General features: G+C 39.8%; 1 protein-coding gene across 2 annotated transcripts in view; it reads right to left on the bottom strand.

Moving 5' to 3' along the window:
- Positions 1–13844: 13844 nt before the first annotated feature.
- Positions 13845–24971, bottom strand: part of ZFAT (zinc finger and AT-hook domain containing) — a 76795-nt gene continuing 65668 nt past the window's right edge. The window contains exon 16 of one of the 2 annotated variants that reach the window (XM_048286599.1): positions 13845–15063. In XM_048286599.1, the coding sequence (XP_048142556.1) occupies positions 14824–15063 (240 nt within the window). In that variant the 3' untranslated portion in view covers positions 13845–14823. Of the gene's footprint in view, positions 15064–21761; positions 21915–24971 lie in introns of those variants that run through there. The other variant, XM_048286600.1, reaches the window with a different exon arrangement.

Raw genomic sequence — 24971 nt, forward strand, 5'->3', positions numbered from 1 at the left:
TCTGATTTTATGTTACATTTTTCCACATTCATCTAGGATGCTCTCCTCCAGTCCCATGGTGGGGAAGTGCACCAAGTTTTGCCTCCAAAATTATCAACAAAACTCTTCTTGAGCTCAGGGAGTAACAAACTAATCCAACAATGACCGTGTCAGTAGATCAAAGTTTGCTTTCCTTTCACCTTGTCCTTTTGGGGCCAAATTTTCATTTTCACACCTGTAAGACTCTGACCAGTGAAGAGGTGGCATGTGTAGATGGCCACAGCAGCTGCTGACCCTGCCTTTCATGAAGGGTTCCCTCTCCTGCTGCACAAACAGCTCATCTGCTCCTGAAACAAGTCCTGAACCCAACCCACAACAGCAGCTTGATCTGAGATTACCTGGTGTTATCAGAATGCAAATCAGGAGAAGTTCAGCTGCTGTTGCTTCACAAGGCAAAAAACACCAGGGGAGTGTAAAAGGCTGGGCAGCTGAGGCCGGTCCTCTCAATCCTCCCTGAGTTGCCAAGACACCAGGCCTCTTATTTGCAGTGCATTAACACCTTGAGCAGCTCTGGCAGAAAACATGACAGGTGAGGGACTTCACTGGACAATGCAGGTACCTCAGAATTCAACTTGCAGACTGGTTGGACAGGGACTGTAATTTCTCAGATAACTGTGAAAGATTCCAACTGAGGTTTCAATTGGTACAGCTACAGAAATATTTAATAATGGTAATTAAATTATTATCACTGCTCTGTAATTTCATAATGTGTAATAAAATGGTGTCTGTTAGTTTAAAATATGCATGCAACTAAATATAGCAATTGCAATAAGCTCCATCTTGCTCACCTGTCTGTGTCACTGTTGAATCCCTACCAGTCACAACATGTCTGAGATTCCACATTGGTTCAAAAAGCTGTAATTATCTGTCTTTGAAAGACTAACAAGTAAGCAGGATTATATAAAAGGACTAAGCACACACATAAAAATAACATACTAAAAACTGTGGGTGGACTAATCTCTGAATCACCCGAGAAGGATGAAATTTCCCTGTTTTATAGAGCTGCACATTCTCTACATCTTGTTTAGCTCTGTAGAATGATTTAAATAAACTGCCACCTGTGCCCAACAGACAGGCTACAAGAATGTTGTCATGAGAGCTCCAGTTCTGGGCCACTTGCCTGAAACAGTCACAGCTCTGCAAGTGGCCCCGTCCATCTGAAGGTCATGCAAACATGGGTAAGTTTCACATCAAGGGATACCTTTGCTGTTTTCTCTTAATACATGTGAAACGCAGGCAAGATAATAGCAACACTCATGAGAGAGTGATTACCATCATTGTGATGTTCATGGAAGAAAGGCTTCGACTCAATGAGCTCTGACTTGGAAACAAATTTTGCAAAAAAGAAGAAAGGAATGAATGTGAGAAGCTGAAACCCAAATCCTCAAGGAAGACATTTACTGCAGTGCTGTGTGGACTGTGTAATCCTAAAGCAGAGTGGAGTTCAAGCCTGTAAAGAGAGATCTCTGCCACATGAGTATGTTTGGTGCATCACCAGCACGAAGCGGGTGTGCCCACCATACCTGCTGCCCTCCCATCAGAGGAATGGCCCCACCTCAGGTTCACTTCACAAGATGGTCAATTAAATCAAGCTGATGAAGCAGACGAATCCAGCCAAAGGACAAATTAAGCTGCATTGGATGTTCTGTTGCCAAGGCAGAAACGTAACACAGGGAACAGATGCAGAGGGGCGGCTGGACTCCCAGAACGCGGTGCTGGCCAGCGCCAGGAAACGCTACCAGGAATTAATGACAATATGGTCTCCATGGTGAACAGGAAAGCCATGCCATGAGATGCCTGAGCCAAACACTGAGGCTGATAAAAGCAAAAATTACAGAGAGAGAGATATTATTCAAAGAATGATCCAGCAGGTAAGAGTTTACTAACTTTTATGAAGAGTAGATCAATAAAAGAATGTTCTCAATGAGAGAAGAAATTAATTGCAGTCAGTGTTGCTGGTGTATGAGCAGAAAGGTCACCGAGGGTCTGGAGCAGGAGCTGAACAGATTGAAGTTTGTATTACACAGTGTTAGACGAAAATGCAGAATAATTGCTTTTGTGAGCTTGCAAAGGATTAAACTGATTTAAATGGGATGAATCTAGCTGCAGCCCACTGCATCAGCTGTGTGACAGTAATTAATATGCAGATTAAAAAAAAAGCCCAAAGCCCAGATATTTACTCTGCACTAAGGCAAGATCCTTCTTTCAAAACTTCAGTGACATCTCAGGCTTTAGCACAACAGTGGGCAGATGCCTTCCAATGCACAAGGATATTAATATACAGATGAATTAATTTTCCAGGGTTTTTTTTTAATGACAAACAACTTAATTTGGGACTATAAACTGAAGCTCTAGTTTCACACTACAAATTTAAAAAGTATTTAGGAAAACAATATTCAGTTTACTTACAAACATATATAATAAAGGTCATAGAATCATAGATTGGTTTGGGTTTGGAAGGGACCTTAAAGATCATCCAGTTCCACCCCCTCTACCATGGGCAGGGACACCTTCCAGTAGACCAGGCTGCTCAGAGCCCCATCCAGCCTGGCCCTGAACACATCCAGGGATGGGGCAGCCACAGCTTCTCTAGGCAACCTGTGCCAGGGTCTCACCACCCTCACAGGGAAGAACTTTTTCCTATCATCTAATCTAAACTCCCCATCTTTCAGCTCAAGGTCATTCTCCCTTGTCCTATCACCCCGTGCTCTTGTGAAACGTCCCTCTCCAGCTTTCTTGTAGCACCTTTAGGAACATGAACATGCTATAAGGTCTCCACAGAACCTTCTCTTTTCCAGGCTGAACAATCCCAGTTCTCTGAGCCTGTCTTCACAGAAAAGGTGCTCTAGCTCATTGATCATCTTTGTGGACTTGCTCCAACAGGTCCATGAATGACAAAGAAGGATTACAAGAATAACTCAGAAGGATTGTGACTCCATTTGGACTCAGCAGACAACCTTATCATAGACAGCCGCACGAATTTTGTGTAGCCAGATGTAAGAGAGAGTTACAGCTAGGGAGAAATGCTTTATAAGGAGCTGTGAACTTCTGCTAGGATGAGCTACATATTACAGGTGAATGTTTTAAACTGGTAAAAGTTTTACAACACCTGGATATGCCTCTTTCTCTGGACTGACTTCTTCAATGCTCCCCTCCTGTCTGCAGCACCACAACCCCAAAGGCTGTTGGCTCAGACACACCACAGGAGCCTGGGACCTTTGTGGGCCATTACCTGTCCGGAGAGCTGCTGCAATGCTCTGGTTTATGCAAAAAGACTTGAACTTTGAATGCTGAGAAACAGCAATGCAGCTCTTCAGCAAGTCCTGAGCAACTCTTCTGTGTCTGTTTTCACAGCAGCTTCAGGTCTTGTTCCAGATATTGCAAGATTTCCCCAGCCACCTGTGTGTGAGGAGTGCTCCCCACCCAGCTCCCACCTCCATCCACATGCAGCTGGATGCTCATTTAGTGCCAATGAACTCCCAGCTACTGGCAGAGGAGAATTAGTTCTGTTGTTTGCCTGCTGATGCTTTATAATCTCTACATATGCACAGCTTATTTTGTTTTTAACCATACTTGCTGTTACTCTCAATCTTTAAAACCTCCTGAGAAGTGGTATAATCCCATTGGTTCCCATTTTCATGACACATGCTCCTAAGCACATTCAATTACTGCATGCATAATTGCCAGCTCACATAGGCTCAATTATTAGTTTCTAAATCAGGTATTTAACTAACCCCTCTAAATCACTGGGAGGATAATTTCGACACAAATTCATATACCCTTGTGGTGTCAGACTCAGTGAAATGGTTTGGGTTCACAGTAAATCACACAGTATCCAAGTCTTAGTGCCTTCTGTTTTATAGGCAGGATCTAGAACAAGCAAAATCCTCTAATACACAGAATCCTGTTACATTTCTGAGTATGTGGATAAGGAAAACTGCAGTAGAAAAATGGATCAACCAAAGCATTCAGCATAACAAAGGAGCACCAAGGGATCTGAAAGCAGAGCGAGAGAGGCAAGGCATTCTTCTGAATATAGAGCACAAGGGAATAAGTATGAATGTCCAATTCAGATGGATCTGGGCTCCACTGGGAAATATGCAATTAAACAACAATCTGGCTTCATGCTGAGCTATGATGTGGGACATCCTGACATCCAGCCTAGAAACTTTATTGATGCCTCACAGCACTCAGTGTCCTCAAGTCTTTGTGAACCAGCTTAAGCATGCAGTACAGACTCTAACAGCTGGTGAACAAAAGTGTAGAAAGAGAGAAGAAAGTCAAAACCACAGTTTGTAGCCTAAGACAAAACACTTTCTCTGCTTTTAGGTGTGGCCAGGAGGAAAGAAGTCCCAGTGGCTTCCCTATAGAAAATTACAAATTTTGCTACTAAACACATTAATATTGTTAATTCAAGACAGACAGACTTCTGGTTTGCAACACTACCAAATCAGACGTTTCAAGAATATCCCCTGTGCGTGGTTTTGCAAGCTGTGTTTATGATTGCCGTGGTGTCACACTGCTCCCTTAGCATCCACTAAGTCTACCATTAGGGGCTGGACAGCAGTTACATGACAAGATACTCTCATTTTAGGTATCTACAGTTGAAAGCTGGTCCCATGCAGAATTCCATGCTGAAAATACCAACCCAAACCATAACCGCTTGAAAACCAGTGTAACTGAAACTGAAATCATGCTGCCATCACTCAGCCAGCGTCTGTCCTTTTGTGCTTCCACTCACCTGCCAAGGAAATATCAGTTTCTAGAACTTCTGGAACTTCCTTTTTTTTTTTTTTTTTCCAAGTGGAAAGACAAAGACAAGGCTACATGGCTTCTCTTGGCTCTGCCACAGATTTACAGCTACCCGCTACTCTAATTCTGCACTTACACACATGAAAATACCCTGTATTTTAAGAACTCATATCAATCCCACCTACTTGGAGGTGAGAGTAAGACCTTTGGGGCAAGGATTTTTGTTGAGATTTTACAGCACCTACTACATCCACTGACTAAATTCTGAATTCTATTAAAAACTAATAGTAAAATAAAAAGGCCTATATTAACTTCAGAATATGACATAGTAAAGTATTTCCTTTTTTATTAATTATTGTCAGAACTTCTGTTACACTTGGCTTTCTTCTGTAACAGTTTTTAAGGTGATGGTTAAAACAACAAACCAAAACAACTAAACAAACAAAAACCCCAAAACAACAAAAAACCAAACCAAGCCAAACCAAACCAATGAAAAACCCCACAAACCCTCAAAATTCTAATAAACTTTACTCCTAGTGCATCCTCCATCCTCCTTAGTATAAAAGACCATTGAATGGATTCCATGCTGAGTTTATGTTTTAAGTAAGACTAAATAAATATTAGGGTCACTCAAAAGTAACAACAACTTTACACAAAAGTCTAAGGTTTACCTGCTTCCCTTGTTTTCCTCACTTCAGATGAAGCTGTGGAGAGGGTCTGTAGTTAAGGGCTTCACATGGAAAGCTGGAAGTTCTGGTGCAGCTTCAGGTAAAGTAAAACAAAAATAACATTAGACTAATCCCCAAAAAGCATAACACAATCATTGTGGCAGTTCCTTTATTTTCTGCTAAATTACATTGAAATTTACATTTTCTAGCAGCTTGTTGGTTTGGTTTTTTTTTTTCATTCTGACTCAGGAAAATTAAAGCATGAGAGTGGCTAAAGTACACCATCTACAGCTTTGTTCACATTTTCAGTTTAAACACACCTTAAGAGGCATAGAGAGAACTACGGAGGGCCACATTTTCAATGCAGATGCATTATGTTAGCACGGACCTTTTGCCATAAAAAAATAATATATTCAGGAAAGTAGGAAAAGAATTTATTTTAAATAAATACATTCAAGTAATACAAAATTAAAACACAGAAGCAGGATAGTCCCAGCATTAGCCATACCTGTGTAAGGAGTTTTATGCTGTCACCACTGTATTCTTTCCAAAGCCATGAATTCCATATTGGTTGATATCAGTGAAATCCCCAAAATGCTCATGAGCAGCTGTCTCCTTGAGCTTGCCCAAGAGCTCTGAGAGCAGAAGGCTCAGGTGAAATTCCCCAGCGTGCTTCAAGGGAAGTGTAAGGGATTAAGTTAATGTTCCAGTTCCCTTGGGGTATAAAAAGAAGCTCCTACATGACCTCTTGTTCTGGTTTGATCCTGGCTGGACACCAGGTACCCCCCAAAGCTGTTCTGTCAGTTCCCTTCCTAGGTGGACAGGGGAGAGAAAATATAAAGAAAGGTCATTGAGTTGAAATAAAGGGAGGAAGAGATCACTCACCAGTCACAGGTAGAACAGATCCATCTTGGGGAAATGAACTGAATTTATTACCAATCAAATCAGAGTAGGGTAATGAGAAGTAAAACAAACCTTAAAAACACCTTTCACACCACCTCACCCTCCTTGCTGGATTCTACCTCCTCAAGGTGCAGGGGGACAGGGAATGGGGGTGAGGTCAGTTCATCACACTTTGTTTTGTCTCTGCTGCTGCTTCCTTCTCCAGCCCAGCTCCAGCACAAGGTCCCTCCCACAGGAAAGTCCTCCATGGACTTCTACAACCTGAGTCCCACCAATGGGCTGCAGCTCTGCACAGACTGCTCCAACTTTCCACAGGGACACAGGTCCTGCCAGGACCCTGCTAAGCATGGGCTTTCCATGAGGTCACAGCATCCTTTGGCCATGTCCCTGCTCTGGTGTGGGGTCCTGAAGGAGCTGCAGGTGGATCTCTGCTCCCCCATGGACCTCCATGGGCTGCAGGGGCACAGCTGCCTCACCATGGGCTGCACCAGGGGAATCTCAGCTTCGGCTTCTGGAGCACCTTCTCCCCCTCCTTCTTCACTGACCTTGCTGCCTGCAGAGAGGTTGCTCTTACATATTCTCACTCCTCCTGCCTGTGATTACTTCTGCACAATGACTTTTTTTTCCTTTATTAAATATGTTACCCCAGAGGAGTTACTGTTGGGCTCAGCCTTGGCCAGTGGCAGGTGTGTCTTGGAGCCAGCTAGCACTGGATTTGGCAGATATGCGGAGAAGTTTCTGGCAGCTTCTCACAGAAGCCAAATTGTAGCCCCACTGCTGCCAAAACTTGGCCATGCAAACCCAACAGCTATTGAGGTGCTCTTCTGCTGGCAAAGCTATTGAGTCAATGCTGGCAAATGGAGAGAGCAGTTCCTGAGGACCACACAGTCCTGATGAACACTCCTGGGTTCAAAACCAGGCATTTCTCTAGCACTTCAGTAAATAATTTTTGTAGCTTCAAGTGTGCTGACCTCACAAAACAGCAATGGCATTATGCCATGAGAACTTGTAAGTACTACAATTGGTAGCAAAAAGCTCTTGTGCTGTGGCATGACCCAGGAGTTCAAGTCAACATCCAGCGCACGGGAATCACCTGAACAGAAATGGAAAACATCTCTGCGTGAGCAGGACTGCACTCTAAATAGACAAGACTCCATGTGCAATTCATTTAGGGTTTGAAAATGCAACCTGCATAGCTAAACCCAAACTCTAAACAGAATGTCACTGTCTAGGCAAATTCTGTGGCAAGCAAAAGGTGGTTGTTTCTGCTGGAGAAACTGACTGGCTTTTGACCAAGGGGTAAGAGGTATACAAAAAGCAACTCCATAGAGATTTTCTGATTTGGACCTTTTTTATCTTATCTTGGATTTGAACTCTCTCACTCATTCAGTCACCATTAGATGAAAGGAATATTTGACTAATACTGTCTGAACATGGATTTGAACAAGCTATCCCTCACTAAAAGATTCTGTACTCTACTTTTAATACCAGAGGCCCATTCAGCTTTCAGCTCCCAGAAAGTATTTTCACTCCTAATGGCAGTAGCAAAATAAATGCTATAAAGGCTAATCAAAAAGGGGAACCATTTCCAAAACAAAGTGTAAAAACATTGACTGGCTCTGTAATCCACGGTGATATTTTGTCCCTTATTTCACTGCTAGCCCATAAAGAGTATTACCAATGTGGAGCTCCTGTGGTCTCATTCTCATATATCTTAATGTGTTCCTGTAAAACACACTTGCAGTGTTTTTCATTTGGGTGCACAACACAAAATGATCCCTTATTTTCCAGAAGATAGCATTCCTTGAACTGAAGAAAACCAATAACAAGGCTTGCTCTATAAATTCCCATTGTTTGTTTTCATTCCAAGACAGTGAAGACTTTTGATTCCTTTTAATTTACCTAGGCTGATAGTTATTTCCACTTTTTAGGAAAATTTGCAACATCTCAAAAACAAGGAAGAGCTCTGTGCAACGTATCAACTGTGATTTCTCTCTTTATCCCTCTTTCACAAACAAGCCTGTAGAAATACTTTTATAGTGAATAAAAAGGTCATTTATAGTGTTGTCAGAGACATTTATTGTGTTTTTCTACTCTACTGGTAGCCACTACTCACTTCAAGCCTTGCACTGAACTTTTTATGGAGAATATGTGACATAAGAATATGTAAGTGATGATTTTGCTCTTATTTAACATCCCATCAATGCCCATCCCATCAATTCCTTCAGAGTGAGCTCTGACAAGCATCCTTGTTAGATGTGGTTCTGAATATAAAAAAGGTCTTTTGTCACTTTGTTCTCTTTTGCTGTCATTAAATGCCCAGAAATTTGAGGTGTAAGAGAAACCTTTGAGGTCAGCTGCCCTGTTCTTCCCACCGGGCTCATTCCTAATCTCTGGCTGGATTTTACTCAGTGCAAAACCAGAGCAACTCAAGAGGAGCTTCTGCTGCTTTAGGTGTTGTAGTTGCTAGGTTTAGTTTAGCAGGCTGCAGCTTTCCTGAGAGCTCAGTGAGGCTGCCTAGGGCAGTGTGACCATGGTCGCCCTCCCGTAGTCCATTTCGGACGTTCCCGCGAACTTTCTCTGGTCAGCTATCAGCGTTACAACCAGTGATGGCGAAGGAGGCAGAGAAGGGTCTCCCGTGAGGGTTTGAGAAGACTTTGATCACATCTTATCCCGCTGACCCTCAGAGGCAGAGAGACCTCGTGACCCAGGTGCGGGGGGCTTTTCTCAGGGGCTCAGGGGCGGTCCCTGGGCGGGTCTGGGGTACAGGAACCAATAGGGAGGACCCGAGGGAGTGGCCAAGGCTAGGAGCAAGGGAAAGCAGGGATGGGGGAAATACGGGATCAGAAAAGCAGTGGGTGAACAGATCACCACATCAGGTACTACCTTCTAAGCTAATAGATCTCCCCAACAGGATGTTAATTCTGTTACTTGGCCTAATATTTCTTTTCCTTGATGACAATTTCATCATTCCATGGTTTTGTTTCACACTAAGCTCTGGTCCTTCCCCTCTGGTGAAATCTTTAAACATTGCTGATGAGGGTACACACAGGCACTTCATGGAATCCCAGAATGGGTCAGATTGGAAAGGACTACATTGGGTCACCTGGTCCAATCTCCCTGCTCCAGCAGGGTCATCCCAGAGCACATGGCATGGAATTCTGTCCAGACAGTGTCCAGACTTGGTATCAGTCACAAACAGAGTATTTTTGTCCATTAGTATTTATCTACAGAGAAACATGCTGGTTTCCTTTCTCTGCTTCAACCATTTTGAAGGTTGACGGGGTGGGGAACACCATGGACTTGAACAGAATATTTTGTTAGGCAGATACGAGAGCTCAGTAATTTGCACTGTCCTTTGAAACGTGTGGCACTCTTTTTAATCACTTAAAGCACAATACAGGCAAGTTGAGAACAGGAACACATGAAAGATCACCTTAATCAATTACCTGATGGAACTATAGCAGGGATGGATATGATACTGCATATTTATGTCCTAATAGCAAGTCTGATCCTCTCAGGATGAGCCAAAATACATCTCTGTGACTGAGTGAACATGAAAGTCTTCCCAGATTAAAAGTTGCCCTCATTTCAAGGAAGAAAAAAAGATAAATGGAGTAGTGATGCTATTGATGGAAATGATGTCTGCTCTGATGGGAAAGCTGGAAATGCAAATTGAGAAGCTGTCAAACCACATGCAGCGCCACGCAGTAACCTCACTGTCATCGTATTACAAAAGGGAACGGAACATCTGCAGTTCAGCACTTTATGAGTGAAGACTGCAGGATTAGCATTACCTAAACAAGCCACACTTTTGTAAATGATGCCATCTGCAAATGAGCTCATGTTTCTCATGAACTCCCTGTTCAAACTTTCAGATACAGCTCAAACATATCTACAAATAGCAAAAATTGTAATCTGGTGTAAAGAAATCCAACCATAAACCACAAACCCAAATACAAAAATCTATAAACTAGGACTTTGTGCACACCATCTGTTTCACTCAGCTCTGCTCTGTGAGCGCTGATAGCAATCATCCTTATTAAGAGATCAAAAGAATTACAAAATAAGAATCAGTATTATTTTTACTCAATACTAGTAGCAGAGTCCTCAGCTGAACCTCACTGCTCTTACATAAATACAACTCTATGTGTAAGCAAGACAAGACAGGCTTGCAGTCTTTTAGGGCATAAGATGGGTTGATAATTCTACCTCCATAAAAGATTAGGTGGGACTTAGGAAAGAAGTTCTCTGTGAGGGGTCATTCTCAAACATTCAGCATGCTTTTATCCCAAGTTTGATTTTCACAAGGGGCAGGAAAGTAAAACTTCCTCACTGGGTCCATTTTCACATTTACATTGTGTAGTGGTTTGGTTCGATATATCCATTACTTACTTATTTACCTTCTGTGAGGTAAGAATTAGGAGAAAGCCAAGCAGGCACAAAACTTAAAAGAGTATAAAGAACTTTATTAACAGACCTAAAAGAAAGAAAAAAAACCAGACTAAACCTTCAGAACACTTCTCCTCCCCCCACCTTTCTCCCTTCTCCCACTGACAATGTAAAAAGACAACCCATGAGATACTCAGTCTGTTTACCACCTCTATAATAATCTCTTTTTCAGTTCACTTAGGGAGAGGAGTCTCTCTTGCTCATGCTATGGAGACATCTCCACAAGAAACAGTTCTTTCCATGGCTTCAATGTCACAAGACAGCTGCCTGGGTTGGTTCTCTGCTTGCATGTGAGAGTCCCTTCCCCCAACTTAGAGCTTTTCCCACAACTGTTTTCGAGGGTCCAGTCTTGAGCTACTGGGCTACCATTTTAAGGTTGAGCTGTTCAGAAGCAAAGGTTCTCTTCATCCATCTCTGGGAGCATCTTCATCTCTAGGAACAGATGTCTTCTTCTTCCCTGGGAACAAGAGTCTTCATCATTTTCATCTCTCTCTGTTCAAGCTTCTCATCAAATTACAGCTACTTCAACATTTGCTTATTTCAGCACAGGCACTTTTGCTCACAATTGCAGTTTGAACACTGCATCCCCCCATGCTTTCAAGAAATTACAACGGATACCCTGATGTATCACAGTCCATCACCATAGCTTTACAACAGAATTTCAGCTTCTAGGTTTGAAGCATCTCCTCTTTCTCCTCTCTCGGGGCTTCAGCTCCTCCTTCTTCACTGACTTTGGTGTCTTTATGGTGTTTTCTTCACGTGTCTTCACCTTTCCTCTTCCTCTGACTCGGGAGAGGGTTGACGTCTGCAGGCTTCATCTGCTCTGGAGAATCTTACAGCACTAAAAGGTTTAATCTCACCTGGCCCCACAGCTGGAATTCCCTTATCGTTGTTAGTCACACGATCTTTTCGGGGCAGCGGCCTCAGATGAATTTTGGCCGCACTGCGTGAGGGCTGGCCTGGCCGAGCCGCGCAGCTCCGGGGTGGCTGTGTCCCGGCCGGCCCGGCTCACACGGAGGGGGCTGCGCTGGGTGTCCAGCGAGCAGAAGCGGCTCAAACCTCAGCCAAGCTGCGCCGTGGCCAACCTGGCCCCGCTGGGCTGTGCCGCAGGCCCCCAGTTACCTGTCTGAAAACCGGGAGCAAGAGACAGCTTTCCCGGGGTTTGTTCGTTCTTAAAGGTGGATCACAGAGGCGTGTCAAGCTTCTCAAGTGGCTTAAAAAAGTTGCCAATATTCAAACTAGCCAGTTGATTGGTTCTGTCAGGTCTAGAGGAAGCTGTAAGCACCTCTTTCCAAGAGAATCACTTCGTGGCTGATGGAGCCCTCTTTAACTAAAAACCCAAACTATGCTAAACCATGACACACTGACATTTCACTGAAGCTTCTGTGATCAGACTCTTCCACAGGCAGGAGTGAAGAGTTCAAGCCAAAAATCAAGTCCTGATCATGCCAGTTGAACACAGCTCTGAAAGATTCCCTCACAGGCCAGATTTTCTGACCACTTGGATCTTAAATCATTTGATTGAGTATCTTGCAATATGATTTCTGCTGCTTTCTTCCTTTCTCTACTAACAGTGCTAACAGTACTGCTCATTCTTGAGATGCAGGGGGTTTTCTTAGGTGTTTTGGGTTTGGCTTGTTTTTTTTTTTTTAAGTTTGTAAAGCACATTCCATGTTGTGAGCAAATTTATTGGAATGTGAAACCATTTTCCTTTATCAATATTGAATAGATGCAGTTCATATTCTATACAGCAGTACTAAGATGCTGTGTGGACTAAGAAATTCTTTAGAAGAATTAAAAATATTAAAATGTTTTGAAAATCTGAATTGCATCAATATCACGTCTGTAATTTGGTTAGAAAACATGCTATTAGAAGCAACAACAATTTGTGTTGTTTAGGTCATGGCAGAGCTGGGAAAAAAAAAAAAAGACCTGAACTGAAATGTATTTTTAAAATAATAATAAAAAAAAGGAAGCAGAAAATTCACATAAGTGTTTATGCGTTAATATAGGAAAATGTGATATAACTCATCAATTATAAATCAAGCCTTAAATTACATAGGTATGTAAGGCTGTGATAGACTGGAATTAAACAAAACTCCAAAACTCTTTGTCCAAAGACAGCCACAGCTCTTCCAGACAGGAGTACTCAGTCTATCTGAAACAATGTACTTAGGAATTCCTGAGTGATGCACAGAAAAATATTTTTCTGTCCCCTTTTCAGAGAGGTTTTACACTAAGTTCATTACTGCATGGTGAACACATGATCATGAGGCTCTTCCAAATGGCTTTAACAGCAAATGGGCTGTTTCAACAAATTCTAAGTTTTTGAGACTGCTTTCTTCTCTTCTAGATAACAGAAAGGATCGTTCTTGTATATCAACACTGAATTTCAACCAGTAATTACAAAAACACAGTTTCTTATGCAGATTAATCATTCTGATACATTTGATGCATCAGTTTCTATCACATTACAAACATTTAATGGCTCATTCTTGCCAAGTTTACTGAGGATACAAAGAATCAACCCAGACACTTGTGACCAGCTCCAGTCAGTGACAAAAAATGGCAACAAGGTCTCCACCCTACAAACTCAACATCTCTGGGCTTCTCCTGCACTGTCAAGATGAAACCAGACGAACCAAGCTGCCACCAAAGTCAAACAATTCTCGGTCCTTTTCCATTACCAAATTTAAATTCCCCATCGCCACAGCTAAGTGAGAAACTGCCACTAAAGGTTTGCACTCTGATTTTATCAACCATCAAGAGAACCCAGCAGACTCAAGAGGGGGCAGACAACCAACTCCCTACATTACATCCACTTAGTCAAAAGCTTTTTTCCACTTTTTTTATCCAGTACACCCATAAATAAGTTCAATCACATATAATGGTCCACCTGGATTTCATGGTGCTACTTTCTTGATTAGAGACTGCTAACTGGAGGAATAAGTCGTCAGAGTCAATGCACACCAGCATTTTTTAATTAGCCGTGGAAGGGAAGCCAACACTTAAGAAATTAGAGCACTAGAATAAAAGATGACAATTTTGCTATTTATTAATGATTTTTATAGCTCAAATTTAAAAATATTAAACCAGAAACAATTCAAGGTTCATGAAGAAAAATCTGGAACTATATACATGCATAATTAAGAATATCTTGATTCTTGTCAATATTTACTTAAGCTTTTTGTACAAATCTTTTCACACAGTTGTATTTACAAGCATGTCTGTTTAAAACATATGAACATACATCTCTTATAGCATTTACAAATCTTTTGAATATATATTTTTTTCTTAGAAACAAAAGAGTATTTCCTTGATTTGACAGTTTTGGTTTCACCTTATGATACTGGACAGGTATTTATTCAGAGGGATGGAAAGAGTTAACATTATTCAAATAGCTAAATAACAGTCATCCTACTGATACCCAGAATTATCACATATGGCTTTAAATACCTTCCAAACTCGAAGGATCATCTCACAGGTATAAACTACAGTCCATCTGTGGTGGTTTCTAATCAAATCTCAAGCCTTTGTTTGGGTTAGATCCACAACTCAGCAGATAATTTCTAAGCATGTACTCAGAGCTAAGAGGCCCTTTTAGTTATAGAAAAAACAACTTTCCTTCCAGCCAAGTCAAGAGTATATGAAGTATGTATAAAATGGGATGTATGGGCTTTTCCAGACACTCTAGCTATCTTTACAGATGTTTTTTATCATGGGATACCACAGTTTTGAACAGACAATATTTGTGCGGATTTACAGGAATCAAGTGAGAGATCTTCTAAGAAGGGGAAGAATACTTTTTCCTCAAAAGCATTTTCTACAAAACAGAAGTCTGAGAAGGTTTTGCACATAATAAATTTAAGTTACTGATACAATCCAACCAGTTAGATCACTTCAAAAATTAACTGAAAATCCATCAGCTTGCTTGCTTTTGGTTGGGACAAAAAACCCCAAACCTCTGGCTTTGGCAAATCAAGAAGTCACCTCCTTTGAACACTGTTCTCTAGAGCTCCTGCACTGATTCTTCCACAGTTTGCTCCTCCACAGGCTGCACAGCCTCCTGAACATAAACAATGAATTCTGAAGCCTCTCCACCCTGGGTATAGACAGTCACTGTCTCGATGCCTTCCACCTCATCTGAGGACACCACCAGGTGATGCTGCTCCGACAGCTCCACTGAGGCCTGCTGCAGCGTCTCCTGGATCATCAGCGTGTGGTTGGCTGCCTGCTCCTCTTCCTTCACCTGAGGAGACATTGAAGAACTTACAGAAATTCCACCTTTCCAGTAAGTACCTGGTATTGTGATGATTATTGGAAATACAGCGCACACAAATTAGCAATCAAACAGTTTTGAAAGAAAATGTAAGTTCTACAGAAAATGTGAGCACTTTTGATTAATGAGGGTGTAGCTAGGCAGAATACTGAAAGCAGCAACACAGCATCTCAATTCTGTGCACAGAGAGCTGCAAAGTTTCAGGTACATTGGTCTTTGGAGACAGCTTTAATCTCTCAGCAGTCACACATTCAAAACTGCTCTTATTTAAATACATCTGAACTCAAGCAATTCCTCTAGTAGCACTGAGATAAGAATCCATCCAAAACCGTGTAAAAAAACACCTACTGTACCCATGTCTTTCTTTTTTTCCCTAATCAATGACTGCTCATAGAACTGAAAATTTCATTGTAAACCTTAGGGGTTTTATTAGAAAAATGTGAAATATAAATATTACTGAAATAGATTCCTAAGGCCTACTGTTTGTGAGGCAGCAATGTTTACATTATTGAAAGGAGAGTGATAGAAACAAGTGAAAATAAAAGATTTTTTACTGAACAGTTTGCTTCTTGTCAAAATTTAAAAAAGCAACACAATCTGGTGTTGAATTCAAAATTCATACAGGTGCCTGTCAATTATTGAAACACAGTATGTACTAGAATTCAAAACCAAGTCTTAATCCTCTACCAATCCATATAAAATTCCTATGCAAAGTACTCCATGCAAGTATAAATAAATCAGAAAACTGTAAGTCATGTGGAAGAAATGCATTCTCTCAAGTGTTAGTGATAAAATAATCTACTTTTAAGGAGAGAATGGAACAGCAATTTTTCAGTATGCAAGACATATGCAACAGCATTTGTTAGTGGAAGTTGTCCCTGCCCATGGCAGGAAGGTTGGAATGAGATCATCTTTAAGGTCCTTTCCAATCCAAACAATTCTAGGAATCTATGATTCCATTTGCTGGAGCTCAGTGTGCTCTCGCAGTGTGATCACTCTTAAGTGATCTTAAAAAGAAGAGGTCAGACAAGGCAGACTCTACGAAGTGTGGAATCTAAATTACAGAAGTTAGAAAGGGCTAATTTTTTTTAGTTAGAAGCTGGCTCAAAAGTAAACAGCATTAACACGATCAAATTCAAGTTAATATAATTAAGATCATTAATGTTGTTTAAGACGGGAGTGGGAACAGAAGAGAAAAACTACAGCAAAGATTCCAAGGATCTGTCTGGTCCCTTAGAGACGAGCAAGGAGAAAAATAAGCCCTGTATGTTTGTTTTCCTGATGCTCTTTTCTCAGTTAATTTTTTTTCCCTAAGCAACCATTCCCTTTGTTATACAGTGGCTTTGCTTCTGACTTTTCTATTTCATGTTTAAAATATCTGTCAGAAGACTTTAGAGATACACAAGCCCCTTAGGACTTCACAGTACTTTGAACTTTCACTCAATTAATAAGGCTATAGAAAGCTTTTTCTTGAACAGTAACAAGTATGTCCAGGTGTTAAATTATTCAGAGGGCCCCAAGTCAGTATGGCTGCAATATACTGATGAAATATATGTGGATTTTATCTGGTGAAAGATTTAACATCTAAAGGGAATGTGGCCATTGTCACTGACTTTAATGCAACAGCACATTCATACCTGCTGATGCTCACTCTGGCTTTGTTGCACAGGATTCAGGTTATAGGGATAAAAATACAGGAATAGAATGAAGTCCTTTCCACATTCTGTTTCTTTTACCAAACATATCTGAATGTTTTATCTGAAATACAGTTTAAACATCTCCTGCTGAAGTTCAAGCTCAACACTCTACAAAAGTAGGTGATACTGGATGTTTTTCTTGACACAGTAAAATTTGCAACCACCCTCAGAAAGAACTATTTATGTTGTCTCAAGATACAAGTATCATAAAATCAAAGAGTCATAGACTCACAGAATGGTTTGGAGATTGACAGGGAACTTGGAGATGATCTAGTTCCAACCCCTCTGCCATGGGCAGGGACATCTTCCACCAGACCCATCCAGCCTGGCCTCAAACACTCCCCCAGGGTTGGGGCATCCACAACTCCTCTGGGCAAGCTGTTCCCACGTCTCACTACCCTCTGAGAAAGGAATTTCTTCCTAACATCTAATCTAAGTCTCTCCTCTTTTGAGTTAAAAAACAATCCCCCTCATCCTTTCCCTATCTGATCATGTCACAAGTCACTCTCTTTTTATAAGCCCCTTTCACCAACATACCCCTCACTAATGAAAGCTTGGAGCCTCTCTTTGAAAAGCAGGGAGCTAAATAATGAAAAATAACCACAGCACTGTTAACTTGCTTCTCTTGCTGCTCCTAATGCACCCTTTTTTTATTTTTTAATTAATAAAGAAACCCTAAATCCTACTGAGAGCAACAGAGCTTTAGTGAATTCATACACTGAACTCCCTTTTCATAATTGTCCTCTCCTCTTTCCTGAGGGTACCAGCTCCACTGTCAGCACCTGTGTGGAAGTTAAGGACATACACAAGATCCACCAATGAATATTGCTCCAGGCCAGGAAAAGTCTAATCACCAGTGAGTTCAGATAGGAAGCTGCAGTTAAGAATGTTAGATAATTAGAATCTCACAGCTTGTTATGAATCAGCTCACAATTACAGCCCTTGATGCTAGAGATGCTCAAACAAATACAGAAATAGGGGTGTCTAAAATGTGGCCCTATAATTACGCAATATACACTAATCCCTCTTGTTTTAGTGCACTACACATAACCCTATGACAACATGCCTCAGGCCAGAAAAATTACACTATGTTTGCTAAGAGCTGCAAGAATGCACAACACAGTATGAGATGGATCTCACTGTTATCACTCTAAATCAAAACCCATAAATAATTTTAAATATAGTTTTGTGAATGTACATAAATAATGACCAGAGGAAAATAAATAGAGCACAGTTGCCACAAAAATGGAATGAAAGCAGAATCTCATTCAATTCAATAGCAGCAATCTAATACTTACTTGGTTTTTATATGCTTTTGAAATGAAAATGGCCAATAAAGAAAGTTAGTTTAACCTCCCTACCTGACTTTATCAGTGTGGGTTTATTACCCTTGTCATGCAGGGTAGAAAAAACTAATGCCTTTATTTCTGGTGTTTCTAGCTTCCAAAATCTTTTTTGGACAGCTATCTGTAATCCTTTTAGTTTAGACAAATCAACACATTATCTGGGATATTTACATTTCAAATCAGTTCAATGTTTACATGCTTCTCCTTGGTTCCTATTAGATTGTTCCACAGGGAATAATCTCAAAATGTTAATTTATATCCCTCAAATTGAAGAAACAGTGGGACAGCTGTCATCTGAATGAACGATGTCACTACACTCAATTCTCTTTATTGGCTTCTGAAATCTTTTGAAGAGTAGCACCCAAGACCTCTTTTCTGTTTGAGAGTCAGCTGAAAAGCATCTGTCTGCTTATCCTTCATTAAAGAATGACAGCAAGGAGCTGAAGCCACACACAGCTGGCGCATTACATCAAGTCAGTACCTGCATAAATATTCTTTATTAACTAAATCTGTCTTGTGCAAAAGCCAATGGGACTTTTACCACCATGTTTTCATAAGAAGCTCAACATCTCTAAATTCCAAATGTTCTTAATTTACATATCCGAGAACCATCCAAATACACGGAAGCATTCGTTACAAATGGGTCTCTTAGAGGAATCTATTCCTCTCAAAACAAGAAAGTCTTTAAATTTGAAATAAATGAATTCAAGCCATTAAGGAAAATATAATTCTTCCCTTTCCTGAAAAGGAGTGAAAAAAAGTATTTGCAGTAAGATGCTAAAGCCTTTTCCTTACTCTAGATCTCAACTTGTGAAATACTGAAATATCTCCAATTTTATTTGAAGTCAGCAGGAGCTGCAGGTCCATTGTGTTTAAAACAGTTTTGCTGGGCCTGTCCCCAAATCCTCAGTGGAATCTCTCCCTTGATTTCAGACTGAATGCTGCTTTTCAGTTTACCATGAAGCAGAAGAGTTAATCAGAGAGATCTTTTAGATTTTCAAAACCTTACACTAGGCTGCAGATGCTCCTATTTATATCATAAAATATCAGTAAGAAAATATACAAAATACCTGCCGAAAGGATTAAAATGAAAGCATTTTAGATCACAGAGAGCACCTGGATATGTGATGTGTCAGCTTACATTGGTGCCTACAAGTTTTGTTCAGTATCATTTGAATAATTTCAACTCTTTATCAGTTTTGGTTTACATACAGTTATATTGTGTGAAAAAGACACACAGAAAACACTAATTTGATCATCTGAATCTCCATAATGAGCTATAAAACAATCTGGTGCACAATGGTTTGTGGCAATAGTAAGAGGCTTGAGTATGAAAGACTTGTTTTGCATAAAATAAAAACAAAAAGGAGACAAATCTTCATATTGGTGATGAAGATTTTTAAAAAGTTTTAGCAATTGACTGGTTGAATACATCCTAACAGAAGGACTGTGATTGGACATGGCACTCATCTGGCAAAATGCTGGATCACCCCACTTCCTTTTGAGGCAGAATAGCAACACTGCCACTGTTGTAGGAGCTCTAACAGGACAGCGATCTTGACATGAGATTTTATCTGTACGTTACAGAGATGAGAACTCCTCAAAGGCTGAGGAAAGAGGGCCTCAGCCCCATTTAAAACTTTCCATTGCTGTTACTGTGACAGGAAGCATCAAATTGCTCCACGTTCTAAAACAAGTACAGAATTGACAATCAACATATTTATAATTTCATATACTGGCAAATTTTCTAGATTAACACCAGCACCCATCATCACGTCAGGACCAATTCAAGCCAGACTGAAATACAAGGTGTGTTGCTGAAGTACAATGTTGAGTAGCCTCTGATGTGACAGCCATGCTAATGTTAGGTATTTACTTTTGAAGATGTGCTTCACAATAAAATTCTTTTCTGTGATCTGCTTTGAGCTGATGTATAATCTTTGCTCTGCCTTCCTATTGCTGTCACTTTGAAGAAAGTGACTTACCATGGTAGGATTTTACTGGAGCCTGAAGAGATCACAGAATAAAAGGATGAAAGGAACTAAAATAAAGGGTGAAACACATGGAAATCCAGTGTTTTCTGGTTATCTTCTGATAAAGATCTGTTTAGTTATTGTAACAGTTGATTTACTTATTCTCCAGAACACATTATGTCTAGGTTAAAAATAGGTTACTATGCTTTTCAGGGATAGATTTAACCCTTCACTTCAGCCTACAGAAATAGTAAAAACATCCGTCCTGTCTCATCTTTCTGAATGGAAGGAAAAGAGAGAGAATTCAGCAGCCAACTGCTGCTCTTTATTGTTAATATTAATGAAGTGCTTTGGATCAGGACCTGGATTGTATCAGCTATGCTACATGAAACGAGTAGTTCATGCCCCAAAGGCCTTATAATTTCAGTATCATTTCAGTATAAAACAAGAGACAGTAAGCAGATACAGAAAAAAGGTGGTGAGAGAGTAAAACACAAATGAGACAGTGGTAGCTCTGTGTGACAGGCATTAGTACCAATATACAACAGTCTATCCACAGATAATTACTGTCATCATATTTTTGACAAGTAATTGAGAGAAGACAGTGAGGTACAAATTGCTCCTCATTAAAAATCCACATAACTAAGCACAATATGGAAGAAGACATTAAGAAACTTGTTTGAAAAAAGTAATGAGCATTTAAATCTTCGTGGACTGAGCAAAGGTAGGAGCCAAAATCTTTACAGTTAATGAGAAATGGGACTCTAAGTTGGAAAGGACTAAAAAAAAACCTAGGAAAGGAAAACCAGATTTTTTTTGATGTGGCAAAAAAAGGAACACCAAGTAAACAGGGTAAGAAAGAGGAGAGAAAGCAATCTTGTATTCTTTCAGAAAAAAACTCCAAGAGACAAAACATAAACTGTGAATGTCAGAAAAAAGATTATCAAAATTAACTATAGCATAAAATAACGATGGCTTGGACAACCACTGTAGCTAAAAGGTTGAAATGGGAAACCATACAGGAGTCATCATTCAGAACAAATTGGCACCATTTAGGTATTCACCTGCAGGCAAGGCCCAATAATGTTCCTGAGGAGGACATCGGCTCTCTGGCTTGAGGAGACATCCCATAGGGTTGAAAAATAAAGTGGACTACTGATGAATAGTGGTACAGAAAGGCTGATATAATCACCTCAGTGATTAATAATAATGACTAGTGATTAACACAAACTTCTCAGCCATCTTCAGAGTGAGCTCAAAGGGATGGCTCTAGAGCACAAAAACCCAATACAGTATCACAGGCTTAAAAATAGCCAATTACCAGCAAATTTGCTAATCACTATCTAAATGAAAAAAAAAAACACCAAACTGAAAAACAGATAACATGCAACCAAATTCAACTGGTTACTGTAGTGCATACCAGTGTAAACCTTTGGTTTGGAATCCAAAATTCTACTGCTCTGGTTCAGTAATTTGATGCAAAAAGAAAAACTCATATTTGGACAAAGAACCATACTGATACAAATAATAAACTGCTTTTATGAAGAATAAATGAATTAAACAAGAAAGTATCTTGCTACCATTACACATTCCTGCTAACAAACACTGGAAATGGAAGAGCAACAACTTAAAGGTAAACAGACCAATAAGGGGAAACACTTCTGATATTCTGGTCAGTGCAGTGAGGGATTCAGGAACTAAGCTTTCAAGGATGTTCTTCATATATTGTGAAACCAAGAATATGCACTTTGAATATTGTTTCCCTGGAGAATAATTTACAACACTACACACTCCAAGAGTCTCCTCTGCAAAAAATAAGATATCAGGGGGCTCATTTCTGAGGGTAATGTTTCCACACAAGAAACTCAGTTTAACTTGAAACAAACTTTTTATGAACAATTAATATCCTTATTTGGTGTACATTCTACCTCAAAGAAACAACTATATATTAAGGCAGTTTCTAGATAAACACTATCTCTGCTCTAGTTAACACATAGATTTGGTGTGAGAAACAAGTCTCTGAACACAGGCCTGCAGAGACTCTAAATTGATGGTGTCTGTGACACTGGTCTGACTGCTCATCCTCCAATCCTGCCTTATGTTTGGCAGGTGAGCCAGGAAAATAGCACACATACACCCTTCTAAATAATGTATTGAACAGACTCTTCTAGCAAAATAAACAAAAAACCAAATGAATCAATCTCCACCCTATGGCACAAGGGCAGAAGTACATCTGTAACAGGACACAGAGAGTTGAATGTGCAGAAAGGAAAGTGTCTTGTTTTACCACCTTCCTGAGTGCTGCTCCCACAAAACTCCTTTCTCCCCAGTCTCTTGCCTGTATTTACCATCTACTATGAAGAGTATTTCATGGCTTTTCTAAGCATTTATTAGCCTCTTTCCTAGTTGTTCTTCAAACTTAGCACTCTTTGCTCTCTTCTTTTCCCCACTTTGTTACTTTTTTGGTGTTTAAGCAGAGCAGAACAACTCAAATGTCATGCTATGAAGAAGTATCTTCATGAGCTCTTTTACAAAGAAATCCAGACTGGATCCCTAGAACTGAACAAAGATGGACTTCTCCTGCCATGTTGTGATCAAAGCTTTAAAGGGGATTTTTGCCAGTCTCAGATCATATTGGTAAAACTTCACATTATTAACTGTTTTTTCTTCAGGAATTTGGTGTATATTACATTCCTTAGCAGCTGCATATTTTCAGAGCTCACACAACTGGATTTATCCCAAATTAGAAAAAAATTAACTTTGATAACAGATTAGTATAGCGACTCACAGGAAAGATTAAGATAAAATCATTTCAGGCTCTAGACACAACCTTGGAAAGGTCCCATATATGTGACACTAACTGAGCCAACAATGATTCCTATTTACCAAGCAAAATACAAGCTAAGCAGGGTTAATTTTGCATTTTTGGGGTTTAAAATCATAAATTGAATCCCAATTCTGGCTGGAATTGGTTACTGCTATGTTGTCAAAGCCTTTTCTTTATATAATCATTCGTATAAACAAGAAATATGAGGTTTCCTAAGTCAGAACTGATATTTTGTTCTCAACATGCAATTCAGGAGCTGTGAACTGTGAAGAGACAATCTGATCCTCATTTCACCTCTATTATAACGTGTACTTATAATTCAGGATACTTGCAGTAAGACTACAAGCAGAACAATAATTTAATAAAAGAACCCCTCAAACATGGTATCCTTTATGTCCTATGACTTAATAGAAAATTTTAGAATTTTATCAGTTATGCCTAATTAATACACCAAGTATCTTCCAAGATGCTGAAGAGGACTTATGGATAAAGACAGAGTCTTGTTACTGGACGTAAAAATTCTTGCATTAACCTGAAGCTCTACAAGCACAGCACACTGAAGGTATGTGAGCACCCAGGGTAGGGAAGCGCTAAGGCATGAGGATAGCAGCATTACTGATAGATACAGCTGGATTCATACATGATTTTAAGGATTAAGTGTAAATGGCACTTTTATGAGTGAAAAGTAAGGATGAGGACAGCTGTGGGAGAAAGAAATTTCCAGGGAGGAAAGAGAAGACAAAAATAGGAACACTATAGTGTAAAACTTACAGCCAAAAAAAAAAAACCCTTTTTAAAACATACTAGTAATCTAGAATTTAGAAGAAATTTCTCAGTGCAAATAGAGAAATATGAAGGCAGCTTGCAAGGGTTAGCTAAAAATGAGATATGAAAGCAAGAACTGATATAAAAAATGGATAATGCATGTCCTTAGAGAAAAAGAAAAAAAACAAACAGCATAAAAATCAGGACAACTACAATAAATATTGTTAAGGGCAAAAAATAGGACCCAAGCTGCTAAGCAAGGACTCAGTGAGGCCATTAAAGAAAAGGAGTGGAAATTCAGTGACAGATGATGTCGATATACTGCTGACACCCTGAATGAATTCTTTGTCTCACAATCCACAAGAGAAGCTGAAGGTCACAGAAGAAAGTGTGGAATGAAATATAAACATGGCTAAAGGTCACTTCAAGGTTAACAATTAGAAACTTGTGATAATTAAAACTCGACCAAGTCATAGGTACAAATGAGGGATATCCCACCACCACCAACTCAGTATTGAAGAAAAAAACCAACAGTTTCTAATAGTGGATGATTAAAGTCAAATTAATAACATTTAAAGACTTCTTTCCTCAGATTAAAAATGGGAGTGCCTGTAACTCTGGAGCAATTTTCTGGTGAGAAGACAAGAGCTGGAAAGTAACTACAGCTGTATAACAGACTGGACTATGATAAAACTGATTACTAAAGAAAATTAAAAGAATAAAAAAAAAGAGAAAAATGAAAAATTTTAGAAAGGTAAAAGCTCATATATAATAAAAGACTCTAAAGGGAGGGGAAAAGGGGGCATAAAAAGAAAAGCAGGAAAGAGATTCTGTGCTCTGAGAATTCAGTATTTCATTTGATATAGGAGTGGGGCTTGTAAGAGTTCGGTATCAGACCAGTGAGAGTCACTGATGTATACAAGCAAAAAGAAGTAACTAAGGCTTAGAAGTCTGCAAACTCAAAAGGCTATAAATATGGATTTAAAAGTGAAAAAGAAAACTAATTTGGAATATAAATATTTACTTAGAAAAAGCTACCAGTAAATTCAGAGGGTCCAACAAGGAAGTGAATGGATTTTATGATGACTCAGACTAATCAGAGTTAACTCCTGTATATTTAAAATTTAACATTCAGACACCAAAACATTCTCTTGGCAGCTCTATTCCAGAAGCCATTTTCTCCTATACCTTTAGTACAACAGCCTCAAAAGATGAATTTTCTTTAGGGAAGAACTAATTTCAGTAATATTGACAAACACCAATTGCTAAT

This window comes from Corvus hawaiiensis, chromosome 26 (assembly GCF_020740725.1).
Source record: "Corvus hawaiiensis isolate bCorHaw1 chromosome 26, bCorHaw1.pri.cur, whole genome shotgun sequence".
Taxonomy (NCBI): Eukaryota; Metazoa; Chordata; class Aves; order Passeriformes; family Corvidae; genus Corvus; species Corvus hawaiiensis.